The sequence below is a fragment of the Anguilla rostrata genome, chromosome 1 (assembly GCF_018555375.3).
Source record: "Anguilla rostrata isolate EN2019 chromosome 1, ASM1855537v3, whole genome shotgun sequence".
Lineage (NCBI taxonomy): Eukaryota > Metazoa > Chordata > Actinopteri > Anguilliformes > Anguillidae > Anguilla > Anguilla rostrata.
Window position 1 is genome coordinate 53,334,487 of NC_057933.1, and position 12,895 is coordinate 53,347,381.

A 12,895-nucleotide genomic window follows, 5' to 3' on the forward strand; every position below is an offset into this window, starting at 1 on the left:
ATTTTAAATGGGTTTTCAGGTGTTTTCAATGGTACCAATGGCTTCAAATTAGAGTTTAGGGCTCAAATTAGGGTTCAGCTAGGGTTAGGGTTAGGAAAACGGTAAGTCTGAGGGTCGAGGCAAGTTTACGGTTGTGTTCAGCAGCTTGAAGAAAGATTGGGACATGAGTTTTATTGATTTTGAATGAAGCAAAAAAAATGTCTAGTAGCATGTATACCCATGACCATACAAAATGTCTAATACATGCATGTTTTTCTTAGGGAGAACATTTTTCTTTTTTAAATGACCTCATACATATGATTTTGCATTTAAATTATAGTATTCATGATATTTACCTTGTTTTCCATCCATTTTAAATGGGTTTTCAGGTGTTTTCAATGGTACCAATGGCTTCAAATTAGAGTTTAGGGCTCAAATTAGGGTTCAGCTAGGGTTAGGGTTAGGAAAACGGTAAGTCTGAGGGTCGAGGCAAGTTTACGGTTGTGTTCAGCAGCTTGATGAAAGGTTGGGACATGAGTTTTATTGATTTTGAATGAAGCAAAAAAAATGTCTAGTTGCATGTGTACCTATGACCATACAAAATGTCTAATACATGCATGTTTTTCTTAGGGAGAACATTTTTCTTTTTTAAATGACCTCATACATATGATTTTGCATTTAAATTATAGTATTCATGATATTTACCTTTTTTCCATCCATTTTAAATGGGTTTTCAGGTGTTTTCAATGGTACCAATGGCTTCAAATTAGAGTTTAGGGCTCAAATTAGGGTTCAGCTAGGGTTAGGGTTAGGAAAACGGTAAGTCTGAGGGTCGAGGCAAGTTTACGGTTGTGTTCAGCAGCTTGATGAAAGGTTGGGACATGAGTTTTATTGATTTTGAATGAAGCAAAAAAAATGTCTAGTAGCATGTATACCCATGACCATACAAAATGTCTTAATAATGGTCACACAGAGAAAACTCCTCTGCTTTCAGAGACTGTTGTCTGTGGTTAATACTTGAGTATAGGAAATATAGCACAAATTTAAAGCATCCGCTGTTGGAGTTGATTTAAAATAGTGTCAAATAGACAGAACATTGCCCCGTGTATATGTAATGACACGCAAATTAAGGACAGTTTCTATTTCATTTCAGACAGGCGATGTCAGTTTGTTTGATGTACAGGTGTTGTTAGTTTGTGCCTTTACATCAAACCGCCTTTCTCTCATTCCATCTTGTTTTCTTTCCATCTATGTTTTGTTCTTGACCTTGAATGAACTTTGAATTAATAATACTGTGTACAATTTCATTTTATTGTGAAGTTTTGCACTTCTAAAAATGAGAACTATTGGTCTGACATGGCAGATCACTTTGGTTCAGGCCCTGAAAATTTATCTGATACACCACAGTTTGGTTAAAAATGGTCATGCTTGTTTTGTTAGCACAAATCAGTTAACTTTAACTTAATGGCTGTAGTAACACATATTACAGCTTTATGGTGGAAAATATAGCAGCTGATTCAATTTAGAAGCAAAAATGCACTGTAAAATTATTTAAAGAAATTTGCTTGTTAAAAACTCCAGTACTGTTCTGTCATAAGGCAAAAGAAAACATTTATTCAATAAATTAATTCCATTTCTCTGTTCTGAGTGCAAATATTGTACTGCATAACACTAAAATCAAAATGCTTAATTCAGTTTGACATTGTGTTTTCTTTGCCTTCATTGCACTATGTTGCCATAATCCAAATGGAAATGTTCATCAGGTAAATTTGTATTAAGTTAACATTAATGACTTATTTGGCATGCACAGTTGGTAGGGGGTTTTGAAAGAAAGCACACAATATAGTTACAGTAGCCAATCAGATTCAGTTTCTACCTTGTGGCTGTTGTGGTTAATTGCCTATAGCTAGTTAGTTAAGAAGCTACAAGCTTTCCACACTGCAAAGTTATAGATGAAGGGTGAGGACTGTAGCCTAGATTATGAGAGAACTGGTTACTGCTTGAAATTTGTTTATAATCATGTCGGAACTGTTAGTTGAGATCCCTGTAGCACCCCCTAAAATGACAATACTTTGATCATTAATTGAATTTTAAACTCTCATGTAGTGAAAGATTTGTCACAGATCACTGGCATTTAAACATTACATCTAATGGAAGCAAAACTACTGTAAAGCCAATGATGCTATTTTGTTATTTTGATTAATTTTATAGTGACCATACACACAGTATTGCCAGCTATGCACATCTTAAATCAATGGGGCACCAATTTTCTTCCATGCCACTTAAGTAGGTGCAAAATAAACATACGCCTACTCCAGGTTACATTTTGGCCTTCATTTTGTAACAAATTAGTTTTTTGACAAATTAATAAAGGTTAAGATGCTGAGTAAACTCACTCAGCTGACAAAACACTGGCAGCATCAACATCCATGTGAATCATCTACTTGGGAAAAAACTGAGAAACAGCTGAAACCACTGAAGGTAAACATGAAAACCACACATTAAATTAAATCTTTCTAAACAGAAAGATGAGTCAGAAAACAAAGAATGATTTTCTCTGTGGTTAGAGGAGCAGTTATAGAGGTGTTCAATGAGTTTCAGTGAGAGTACACGCTTAATGTCATGACATTTATTTATTTTATTAAACATTTATAATATTTATCAGTTCTACGGTTCAAAGTAAACTGGGTTACAGCTGTTCAAGCATGTGACAATGCACACAGGGTCCACAAGTACATGTAAGGCCAGGGTGCAACTCAACACCCTGTAAAAGTGTGTGTAACTGATCTGTTGAATGGTAGCACCTGGACTTTTCCCCAGTGCATTTCCACGAGTATCCACAGACTCTCTGGCTGCAGGCGCAGTCCGGCAGCAGGGTTCAATGTGTCTGACTGCTGACTCCATCTATTTGACAGGGTATTTGATCTTGCCTACAAGTTTGGTTTGTGCCTGCAGGCCTTAGTTTGATTGGGGAAAGGGGGGGGGGGGGTGTGGGGGCTCACTTTGACAGCAAAACCTTAACCTGTCAGCCCGGGGAACTCTGTTGGCAGGCTTTGTTATCGTTACATGAGATCACGCCACTGTCAACGGCCATCTCCGCACCTTGCTGACCACAGCCAAAACGCCCAATCCTCCTTTCCCGCCCCCACCCATACCCCTACCCATACAGGGCAAGATCCTAGTCACCTCATCACTATAATCAGTCATTTTGAAGGCATGGGATTCAAGCCATGCACAAAAAAATTATGGACCACTCGCTGGGGGCAGATTGTGTTCTCACAACTCTCCTTCAGCACTGCATCCTTTCATATCACAGGAGTCCTCTTATGCAAGGACACCACCATTTATGGTGAATGCAGTATAGATGCTGCAAGCCCCCCCCCCCCCCCCCGCCCGGCCCCAATCCTGGTCCTTGAAAGACACAGGGTCTGCTGATTTTTGCTTTGATATTAAAATCTAAAATAACCAATAACTTTATACCCAGGATGAAGGTGAATTACCTATGTTATTTATTGCTTTAATTAATAAATGCTGAGTAACAATGAAAAGCGTTGGGGAACCGAGCTGCCAAAGCGTTATCTGGTTTCTCTCTGGAGTTGCTTTTACTTTCCCTGGGTGTGGAGACAAGAGGAAGCAGGAGGCCAGAGACCGAGACAGATCTGGGCTACTACTGTTTAGAACCATAGATGTGTTGAACAAATGCCAGAGGAGTTATGATAGGGACAGCACACCTGCAGTATCTCAGTGTCGTACTGTGTCATATGAGCTCACTGCAGTACAAACACATTACAGAAGGCCTGCATTATTTATTTTCTCTGTGGATGCCCTCGTCCACAGTGACTTAAACATACGGTACCTTCTTTTGCATACAACTCATTCATCCATGAAGATATTTATACTGAAGAAATTTCATAACTGCCTTGCTCAGGGACAGGATGTTAGCACCCCCAGCTAGGATTTAAACCTGGAGCCCTTGAGCTATTATTCCACCTCTGTAACCTCTACAACTTCACTGACACCCAAATACAGCTATAGATTTGAAAGTTCCCCAAACCACCCTCTGTGAGTAGATTTCAATAATTTTCTGGAAACAGCTCAGCCAATTCCATGTTCTCTCAGAAGTTGGGAGTCATTCTGTCGATTTACTGTTACTGGTTTAGCTCTATCGGATGGAGACAAGCAAGACGAATCCACCACCAAGTGCTTTCATCCATCAGGTGTCACTGCCATCTTTAATTAATCATGTGAGACTTAAGTAAGTCTGCCTTAACCGGAATCAATAAGACGGAGCGCTTCACTTAACGCTTTTGAGCAGAGGGCTTGTAATGAGATACTTCAAGCCGGCCAGAGTGATGAGGCTTGCTGGTTACAGTATCCAACCCCCACCCACAATTGGATTTCGCAGAGGGGAGCAAAGAAAAAACAGCCTGGCATCCCAGCATTTTATCGTTTGTCTTTGTAGTTTTAGTGTGGGGGACTCGTGCTTATCAATATTAATGAGGGCTCCCTGTTCTGGCACAGCTGCTGTGAACCTTTTCATTTCCTTGCTGTTGTTTTTTTTTTATGTAGGAAGACTTTCTTTGTTAACGTGTAGGATTGTGGCGAGGAGACTTGTGGACAGACGAGGTTGTCATTCCAGATACACGGCCCCATTTGTCTTCATTTGCAGATTTACAGGAAGGTTTTCAATAAAAGTGGACGTGGCTCGGGGGGAAACGATGTTGGACTAACAAGCTAAACCATAAATCCAAATTAAGAAAAACCACCCATGGAAAATGAGCAACAGGGCAAAGGCTGGAGACACCTGTGAGAATAGAAAACACAACAGATGAAAACAAATAACAGCAGTGATGGTAACAGAGTAGATCAGGTCTGCCAAAACCTGTTCCTGGAGATCTATTTTCCTGTAAGTTTTCCCTCCAACATCTAATTCAACAGCTAGAGATCTTGCTGAGTTGCTAATTGGTAGAATCAGGTCTGCCAAATTAGGGTTGAAATGAAAACCTACAGGACGGTAGATCTCCAAGAACAGAGTTCAGCAGCTGGAGTAGATAGTACCTGATGAGGAAACAGCACAGGAGAGTAGAGTGGACAACACAACACAACAGAGGAAGAGTAGATGGCACAATAAATGAGAGTAGACTGGACAATGCAGCAGAGGCTAGGAAACATATTTACAAAGAGTGGCAGCACACACACACATGCGCACACACACACGCACACACACACACACACACAATCCTGAGCCAGACTTGGCTTAACACGAGGGAAATCTGTGTAAACAGCTGTTGAGGAGACAAATTAATGTAAACCCAAATGTGAATGTCCTCCACAGAGACTGCCTTCTACTACAGTGCTTCCTTAAAAGGTCACTACCTGGGTGAATGAGCCAGGAGCCAGAGAGGGGAGCAAAGCTGCTGCCTTCCAGAAAAAAATAACACACAGAGTATGATTAAGACCTTCTGGAATCTGTTAATCGGATACCCGTGACTCTAATCAGCCACAACTGAGATAGAAGCCAAGATATGGTGCATGTTTAAACACTGATACACTGGCAGAGATCCAATACCTATATGAGAAGGGAGGGGGTGTGTGTATTTTGTGCCACGTCAGTGTGAATGTGTTCACAGTTTCCCATTGCTCTCCAGAAGAGAATGCCAGGTGCTGGTGTAGACATGCATGCAAAACAGATTTATTTAGTGTGCATCTACATGCACATGCAGGACTGATGGTTCTCAATAATTATAATGCTCCGGGCTAATTCTCACACCTTTAGCTTCTGGCATGTATGAAAGGTCTGATGGCATCACTTACGATTGAGCATTAGAAGGTGTATATGTTTTACTTCCAACAGAGTAAAGTGAAGCAAATAAACACACCAAGTGTTAGGCCTAATTGTGGAAAAAACGTAGGTTTTTTGCAACTGACAAGAAAGGCTTTCCCTCAAATTCGACAAGTCTATCTTCCTGGGATCAGCGGCTTGAATGAAGTGAGGGAGCTACACGTCCAAATTGTTTGGAGACTGTTTTAATAAACACAGAATGGCTCTGTGCTGGCCCAGCGCTGCCAGAACATTCCCCCATATCAAACCCATCCCCCTCCTTCACCAGCCTCTTTTGTCTGGCTCATAATTACACCTGCTCCATGAGCCATGACAAGGCTGTACTGTACACAGCCATTAATAAAAGTCTGTGGTTCACAATACAGCAACTGTGCAAGGGGAGCAGGCGGTCACTGTGGAAACGCAAGATAGTAAATTCCCAAAACCGCTCACCCCTGGTGCTCGGGGGGTGGGAGCGGTTCCCTAAGCGGGTGTAGCCTTGCCAGCAGTGTCACCACACATTACGGCTGTGTTTAGACAGGTGACTCACAGTGATTTTATTTATCACATCCAATACGCATTAGATATTTTCCTTGAAGTTTACATAGCAAATAATCATGAGTACTCAGTGCACTCATTCCTATGTGGTCCTAAATCCATTACATATCCAATATCTGTAGCTTGTGTCCGACTGGTCAAATCTTATTTTGTGTCCTCTCACTCGCTTTTTGGTTTCTTCCCCCCCAAGCAACACAGTGTTAAAATTACAATGTAATTTCATGACAGAAATAATAAACATAATGGAGAAAGCAAGTCAGTGGTCATGCTGAAGTGTCCCTTCTCATATCACTGTGGGGAGGGGGTGTCTCATGAAATACCAAACTGGAAGGGACATTCAAGAAGAAAACCATGCATCCATACCACCCACTGCACTGAGACCGCAGCAGTTAACAAGAGAGCAGCATCTCATCGTCCTCTGTCACGGACGCTGTCTCTGCACTAAGGTGAGCTGAATGTGCTCCCTACCATGACTGCAGATAGGCTAATTCTCATCAAGAGAGCACACTAATCTTCCACAGCAGGAGCCCAAGCTAGCTACTTTCTACAATGACCTTCCACAAATCACCAGCACCCTCAGTCCGTGTATGCACCCCAGCATAGTTACTATGACAACCGATGTAGTCATTTGAGCAAAGAGTCACAAGCCAGTAACTGTAAACACACAAATCCGATATGGCCCCATAAAATTACTGTGTGGACAGTTGCCCAAAAAAACTGAATTCAAAAAACAAATCTGAAATTTAAGGACTGATCTCAGAAAAAAAGTCTAAGTTACTCTTTATGGGAAGACAGTATTTCACAAGAAGAGAAACAAAACTCCAATTTAATTTACAGGTTCAACCCTAATTGCGGTTGATCAGGACCCCAAGGCCTGTCCAAAACCAGAAATGATACTGATGCAAGGACAAATGCCTGTTACCAGGAAACTGCTCTTGTCCCCACATAATCTTGTGTGAAACCACAAATAAGAAAAATACTTTGGCAATATTCATACACCATTGGCTCAATGACGTGACAAAAGTCTGAAAGACCCCCAAGATTGATATTCAACAACAGAGTAGACAACAACAGAAAATAAATCAATTTTGAACGAGATATTTATAGTTGTATGTGCTTGCATTTACCCTTATTTGAAATCCTGTAACATACTGCATCATACTTATATATTCACATTTCACTTCCCATAGGGAAGAATTAGGGGAGAGATGAGTCTTTCCCCTGATAACAACAAAAATGTTGTGGCCTGAAATCAAAATAAATTTTTATTTTGTCTAAAAGGCTAGATTATTGAGCACCCTTCCATACTGCTGCCCTGGCCACTGCTCCACAACCTCAAATGTTTCCATTTGCATGAAGTAATGCCACAATACTCATTATGTGGGTTGCGAGCCACATGCGGCTCTCCAGACCTGGTTTTGTGGCTCATTTGTCAGAAGAGCATCAACTTTTAACTTAGATCGCCTTTTCAATGCTTTTCACTCCAACTACAATGCAATCTGCCCAGCTCGGACTCGAGCATAGGCTACTCATGACAAAGATGTAAAATGTGCATATACTATAAGTTAAATCAGGTTTTGTTAGATGGCCTTTATTGCAGGTTGTGCTTAAAGCTAATGCAGGAATTCATAGAGTGGTGTAGGTTTTTCATTACATCTATACTTAATGATTAAAACTTTTTTTTCTAAATTGAACTTGTGTAATCTCCCTAACATATGAATAAAGAAGCCATGCATTTACCTGGCGACTGGCACCTTGTTACAAGACAGAGTATGAGCAGTTTAATGGTAAGTTTTCTGCCCCTGTCTGTTTTCAGCTCACCAACTGCCATTGGGTGCGATTTCTGAGTCAAAACTCAGAAATCAAGAGCTACAGAACATGATGCAGCTAGGAGTTAATCTCATCAAGTTTATAGTTGCAAGGGCACTTCATCATCAGGAATTCCATTCATTGTTCAAGGAATATGAGACTGCATATGGGGACTTGGGTATTAGCTGTAGTAGGCTACTTTTACTGCAGTGTGACTGAATGTCATCTATAATGACAGCGAAAATAAAAAAAAAACCTAATTTGAGCAGCAGACTGTGTTGCTGTTTGACTGATGGTCTTGTTCAAGAGTGGCTCCTCTTCAGAATTTAGTAACACTGCACTTCAATCTGAAACAGCCATATTCTTTCTATAATAACCACCAACATTAAACACCTCACAGAAATGTTTCACTTAAAAATATAACCACATAAATAACCATATATCCACAAAGCTCTGCACACACATTCCCTGCAAACATACACACCATCCCTTTCTTTGAAAATAAGTCTCAGAGGGTGGTCTTTGACACTAGGTGAGCCAGTGCCACCTCTGTTCATACACATTTTATATACCATCTCTCCTGACAGAATCTGACACTTTAATATTAATCGCAAAAGCGGAAAGGTTGCAAATGTCAGAAGGCATCCGCAAGGGACTTCAGGAGCACACATGAAAAGCGTGACATTTTAAAGCTCCTTACAGCTTAAAATTATTAAGGTTATCTTGAGAGAAAGAAAATGATAATACCATAATACCAATGATAATTATCTATAATAATTTGTGAGGCTGTTAGTGGTAACTGTGTCAACGATTATGACCGTCTGAGTTGCATAAACAATTTCAAACATTTGCATTCTCAAGAGAATATTTTAATATTGCAAAATATTTGCATTTAATCATAAAAGCGCAAAAAAGTGAAATGTTATGGCATTATTGCACAAAGGGCCCAGGGGAAAATACATGCATACATTCTCGATTAAATGAATAAATACAAGCAGAGGGAAGATAATTTTGTTGAAGCGATTTCCATATCCTGCACCATAAACAGGAATGCTGATCTAGGCATAGACCCCCAACCCCCACCCCCCACCCACTTCTTTCCTACACTTTCAGGATTTTGAAAAGCTTGATAGTGAACAATATAGCCAACTGCACATTTTAACTGAATTTAATGGCCATATGTCACAAATAAAGATTATTGTGCTCACGCTATGTCTTTTCCCCCTCAGCCAGGTTATTGCTGTTTTGTGGGGGTTGAGTGATACTCAGCGACTGTCTCCTCTCACAGCACTTCCTGCTCACTAATGAGTGAACACTGCAGTCTCCTGAATTTGTGTTTAGTGTGCAATATATTCAGTGTGTCTACTGAGTCCTCCTAGTGCCAGTGTGCGTGTACAGTTTATACGGAATTTGGTCCATAAATCATACCTGGCATATGTTGACTATCTGTAGTATGAATGGCTATGTGGTGTATGTAGTGTGTGTGGTTTGTATAGAGTGAATGTAACATTAACTGCATGTACTCTACATGGAGTGAGGGTAGTTTATTCATTTTGTACGGTGCCTACATGAGTGTGGTACACTGGTATGCATGTAGCCCACATGAATTGTATAGACCATGAGTGGTATGTGTACAAAGTAGATAACTCTGTGTGTGAGTGCGTGTGTGTAACAAATCTGCAGCAAGATTTCCTACTCTCACAGCTACAGTAGATTTCCATTTCACAGCTACACCTCCCTGTAACCTGCAATAAAACAACCCCATTAAGCAGAGTTATTTCAGGAAGAATGGGGGGATAACCATGGCAGCCATCTATAGATGGCAAATTTGCACTATTTTGATCATCAATCAGAATAATAAAAAAAAAGATATCCACTCATCTGATAACAGCAAACACTACACAAGCACAATGACATGTACCCTGCATTTGCAAAAAAAAAAAAAAAAAAAAAATTGTGGGATAACATGAGGCATCTCCCAAGGCAAATGCTTACTGCTGTCAGCATGGATATATACTACGCTACAGTATACATATATATATATAAATATGTATACATGTATATGCATATGCATATATGCACATAGGCATTTTTCAGTCACATTATGACAACATAAATTTGTTCAGTCTCTGCAGTTGCCCAGTATGGAAAAAAGTACTTTTTTCAGTCAGTCTCTGTCAGAATGCCCTGGTACAGGGCTCACTGTACCTGCCGGTCCATGCAGCATTCCACAACATCAAAAGATGACAGAACACATCAGTAGAGAGCTCATCACATGGGTGGGAAGAGGGGGTGCGGCCTCAGTGGGCAGTGGGGTGGTTGGAGAGGGCTGGCTAGCTAAAGCCCCATTTTGCAGCAGAGGCAAGAGTCTATAGGGAGGGGGCAGGCTTGGGGCTGGAGTCTCTTTGTAACTAAGAAGTCGTCATGCATAGCTAGAGCAAGTCACCATGCCGTTAATACAGGGGGTGAAACAGCCCCCACCCTTCTCTCGCTCACTCCCTTGTCCCTCTGTCACACATCGGAGTTGAGGCTGAGGTTAGCGAGTCTGGGGTCTGAGTTGATCTCATATCTATAGTGGTAGCCCTCCATGTGGTCTCTGCATGCATCACGGATGTTGTACATCCACCTCTTGATCCCCTTCCTGTTAAGGTAGAGGACAAACAGGAAGATGACCCCAATGAGTGCCAGCACCATGCCCAGGAAGACATAAGATGTCTCCAGCACACCCTTCATGTCCTTCGAGAAGGCGCACTGGAGCTCGGTCCTGTTCACCTGCAGCAGGCGCACCTGCCTAAGCCTCTCTGGCTCTGCGCAGACCAGCTCCTGCCTGTCCATCACCTGCTCCGCCTTCCTCAGCCACAGCACCAGGTCCTCAATGCAGTCACAGTTCCAGGGGTTGTCCCCCAGCCACAGATGCATTCCCTTCTGGCTGAGCTCTGCCAGAGCGCTGTCGGGCAGCCCCTTCAGCGAGTTCTCCCGCAGGTCCAGATTCAGCAGACGCAGGTCCCTCAGGGTCCCGTTCCTGATGGATACGAGGGAGTTGTTCCTCAGGTCAAGCCTGCTGAGGTTCCACAAGCTGGAGAAGATGTTCTCAGGGAGATAGAGCAGATTGTTGTTGGACAGGTCCAGCACGGACAGCTGTGGGGTCCCGTTCTGGAGCAGGTTGGAGATCTCATTGATGTAGGAGTAATTGTAAAGGGACCTGCTCAGGTTGAGCTCCTGTAGACTGTTGTTGATAAGCAAGGCTTCCGGACTGAAGGAGAGTAATCTGTTGTTACTTATGTCGAGCAATCGCAGACTAGGCAAATTGGTGAAAGTGTTTGCTTCAACCTGTTCAATCTTATTGCCTGTCAGATGCAGGTCAGTGAGCTGAGTCAAAAGGTCTGCGAACGAGTCCACAGAGAGTTGGGTTATGTTATTGCCACTTAAGAAAAGGACCTTGACGTCTTTCGGTAGATGTTCGGGAACTGCTGTAAAACCCTGGTTAATGCATTCCACAACAGTCGATGTACACGTGCAATTCACTGGACAATTTTGGGATGAGGCTAGCGTCACTAACTCAAGGACAAGCAATAAACCCAGACTCAACTTATTAAGTCCTTTGTGACTTCGTACAATTTTGATAAGTAATGGGTACGCAACAAGCATTTTTTAACGTTATGCAAAATGCTGGTCAATAGGCTAATCCAAAAAGTTACAGGAAAACAGCGCGACGTCCCAAATTATGCGTTGATTATTATTATTATTATTTTTTTTTTTAAGATTGTTTGAGGTCAAGTATTATTTATGGAGTCAGTTTTTGCAATGTTCGCATTGGTTTCATGTAGGTTAGAAAATAAAGCAGTCTTTCAGTCTGATCAAGTCGCTCCACGTCTGTAATACACGGCAAAACTTGATTCTCTCGGTGCAATTCATCACCTATACATGCAAACAGAACTCTTGTGCAATTTTAAGCAAAGAGAAAAGTTTCAATGCCTCACATTTACGTGCCCGGTACCAGTCTTCCGCTTCGTATAAAGGGTAATTTTCCAGTCTCCTGTTGCGATTGTTTAATCCTTCAGTTGATTTCAGTGGCATTCACTCACGACCGAGTCGACACAAGTTATAGTCAGTTAGCAAAAATGTCAAACAGTTCACATCGGCTTGTGAATAAACTGAGTGAAAAAAAGACAGCCTTTTTCGCCCACACCTATTCCGGGGTCTCAGGCCTCACCGTGCTCCCTCCTCGGTTTTGTGAAGAATGATTCGATCCACGGAGCCTCACAGTAAACCACTGCTTGGAATGTACCATTAGGCGGGAGGACGGGGAAAGTTAATTGCGTAATCGGTAATATGCTTCAAAACTATTTGCGGCGATAGTTTCTCATGACGTACTATTGATCCCCCCTCAGAATTTATTTCTGAGATTACAAAATAGCTGTGTGATGCGGGCATACATATATTGAGCGCTGACAACTTGACAAGAGCAACATTTGGATTGTCTCTAAAATTTCAAACCAAACATTTCTTAAAAATGCACCGGTGAACTGGTAAAATGGTTTATAAAGTATAATTAAGTAACGTGTGTAAATGAGCAGATGCACCACATTAAAAGCAAAATGTAGGCTACCTGCAAAATATATGAACAAATAGGCTACTGCCTATCATCCCATGCTATTTGCAGTGGGCTATAAAAGACAGACAGTATAGCTTCCATGACTACTTAAAACATTGTCACTAACAATGTGG

General features: G+C 41.5%; 1 protein-coding gene across 1 annotated transcript; it reads right to left on the bottom strand.

The window, feature by feature from the left end:
* Positions 1–9,014: 9,014 nt before the first annotated feature.
* tpbgb (trophoblast glycoprotein b) lies at positions 9,015–12,415 on the bottom strand. Its single transcript, XM_064342460.1, has one exon. It carries the CDS (start codon positions 11,813–11,815, stop codon positions 10,679–10,681), a length of 1,137 nt encoding a protein of 378 aa, XP_064198530.1. The 5' UTR covers positions 11,816–12,415; the 3' UTR covers positions 9,015–10,678.
* Between the last annotated feature and the right edge of the window lie 480 nt (positions 12,416–12,895).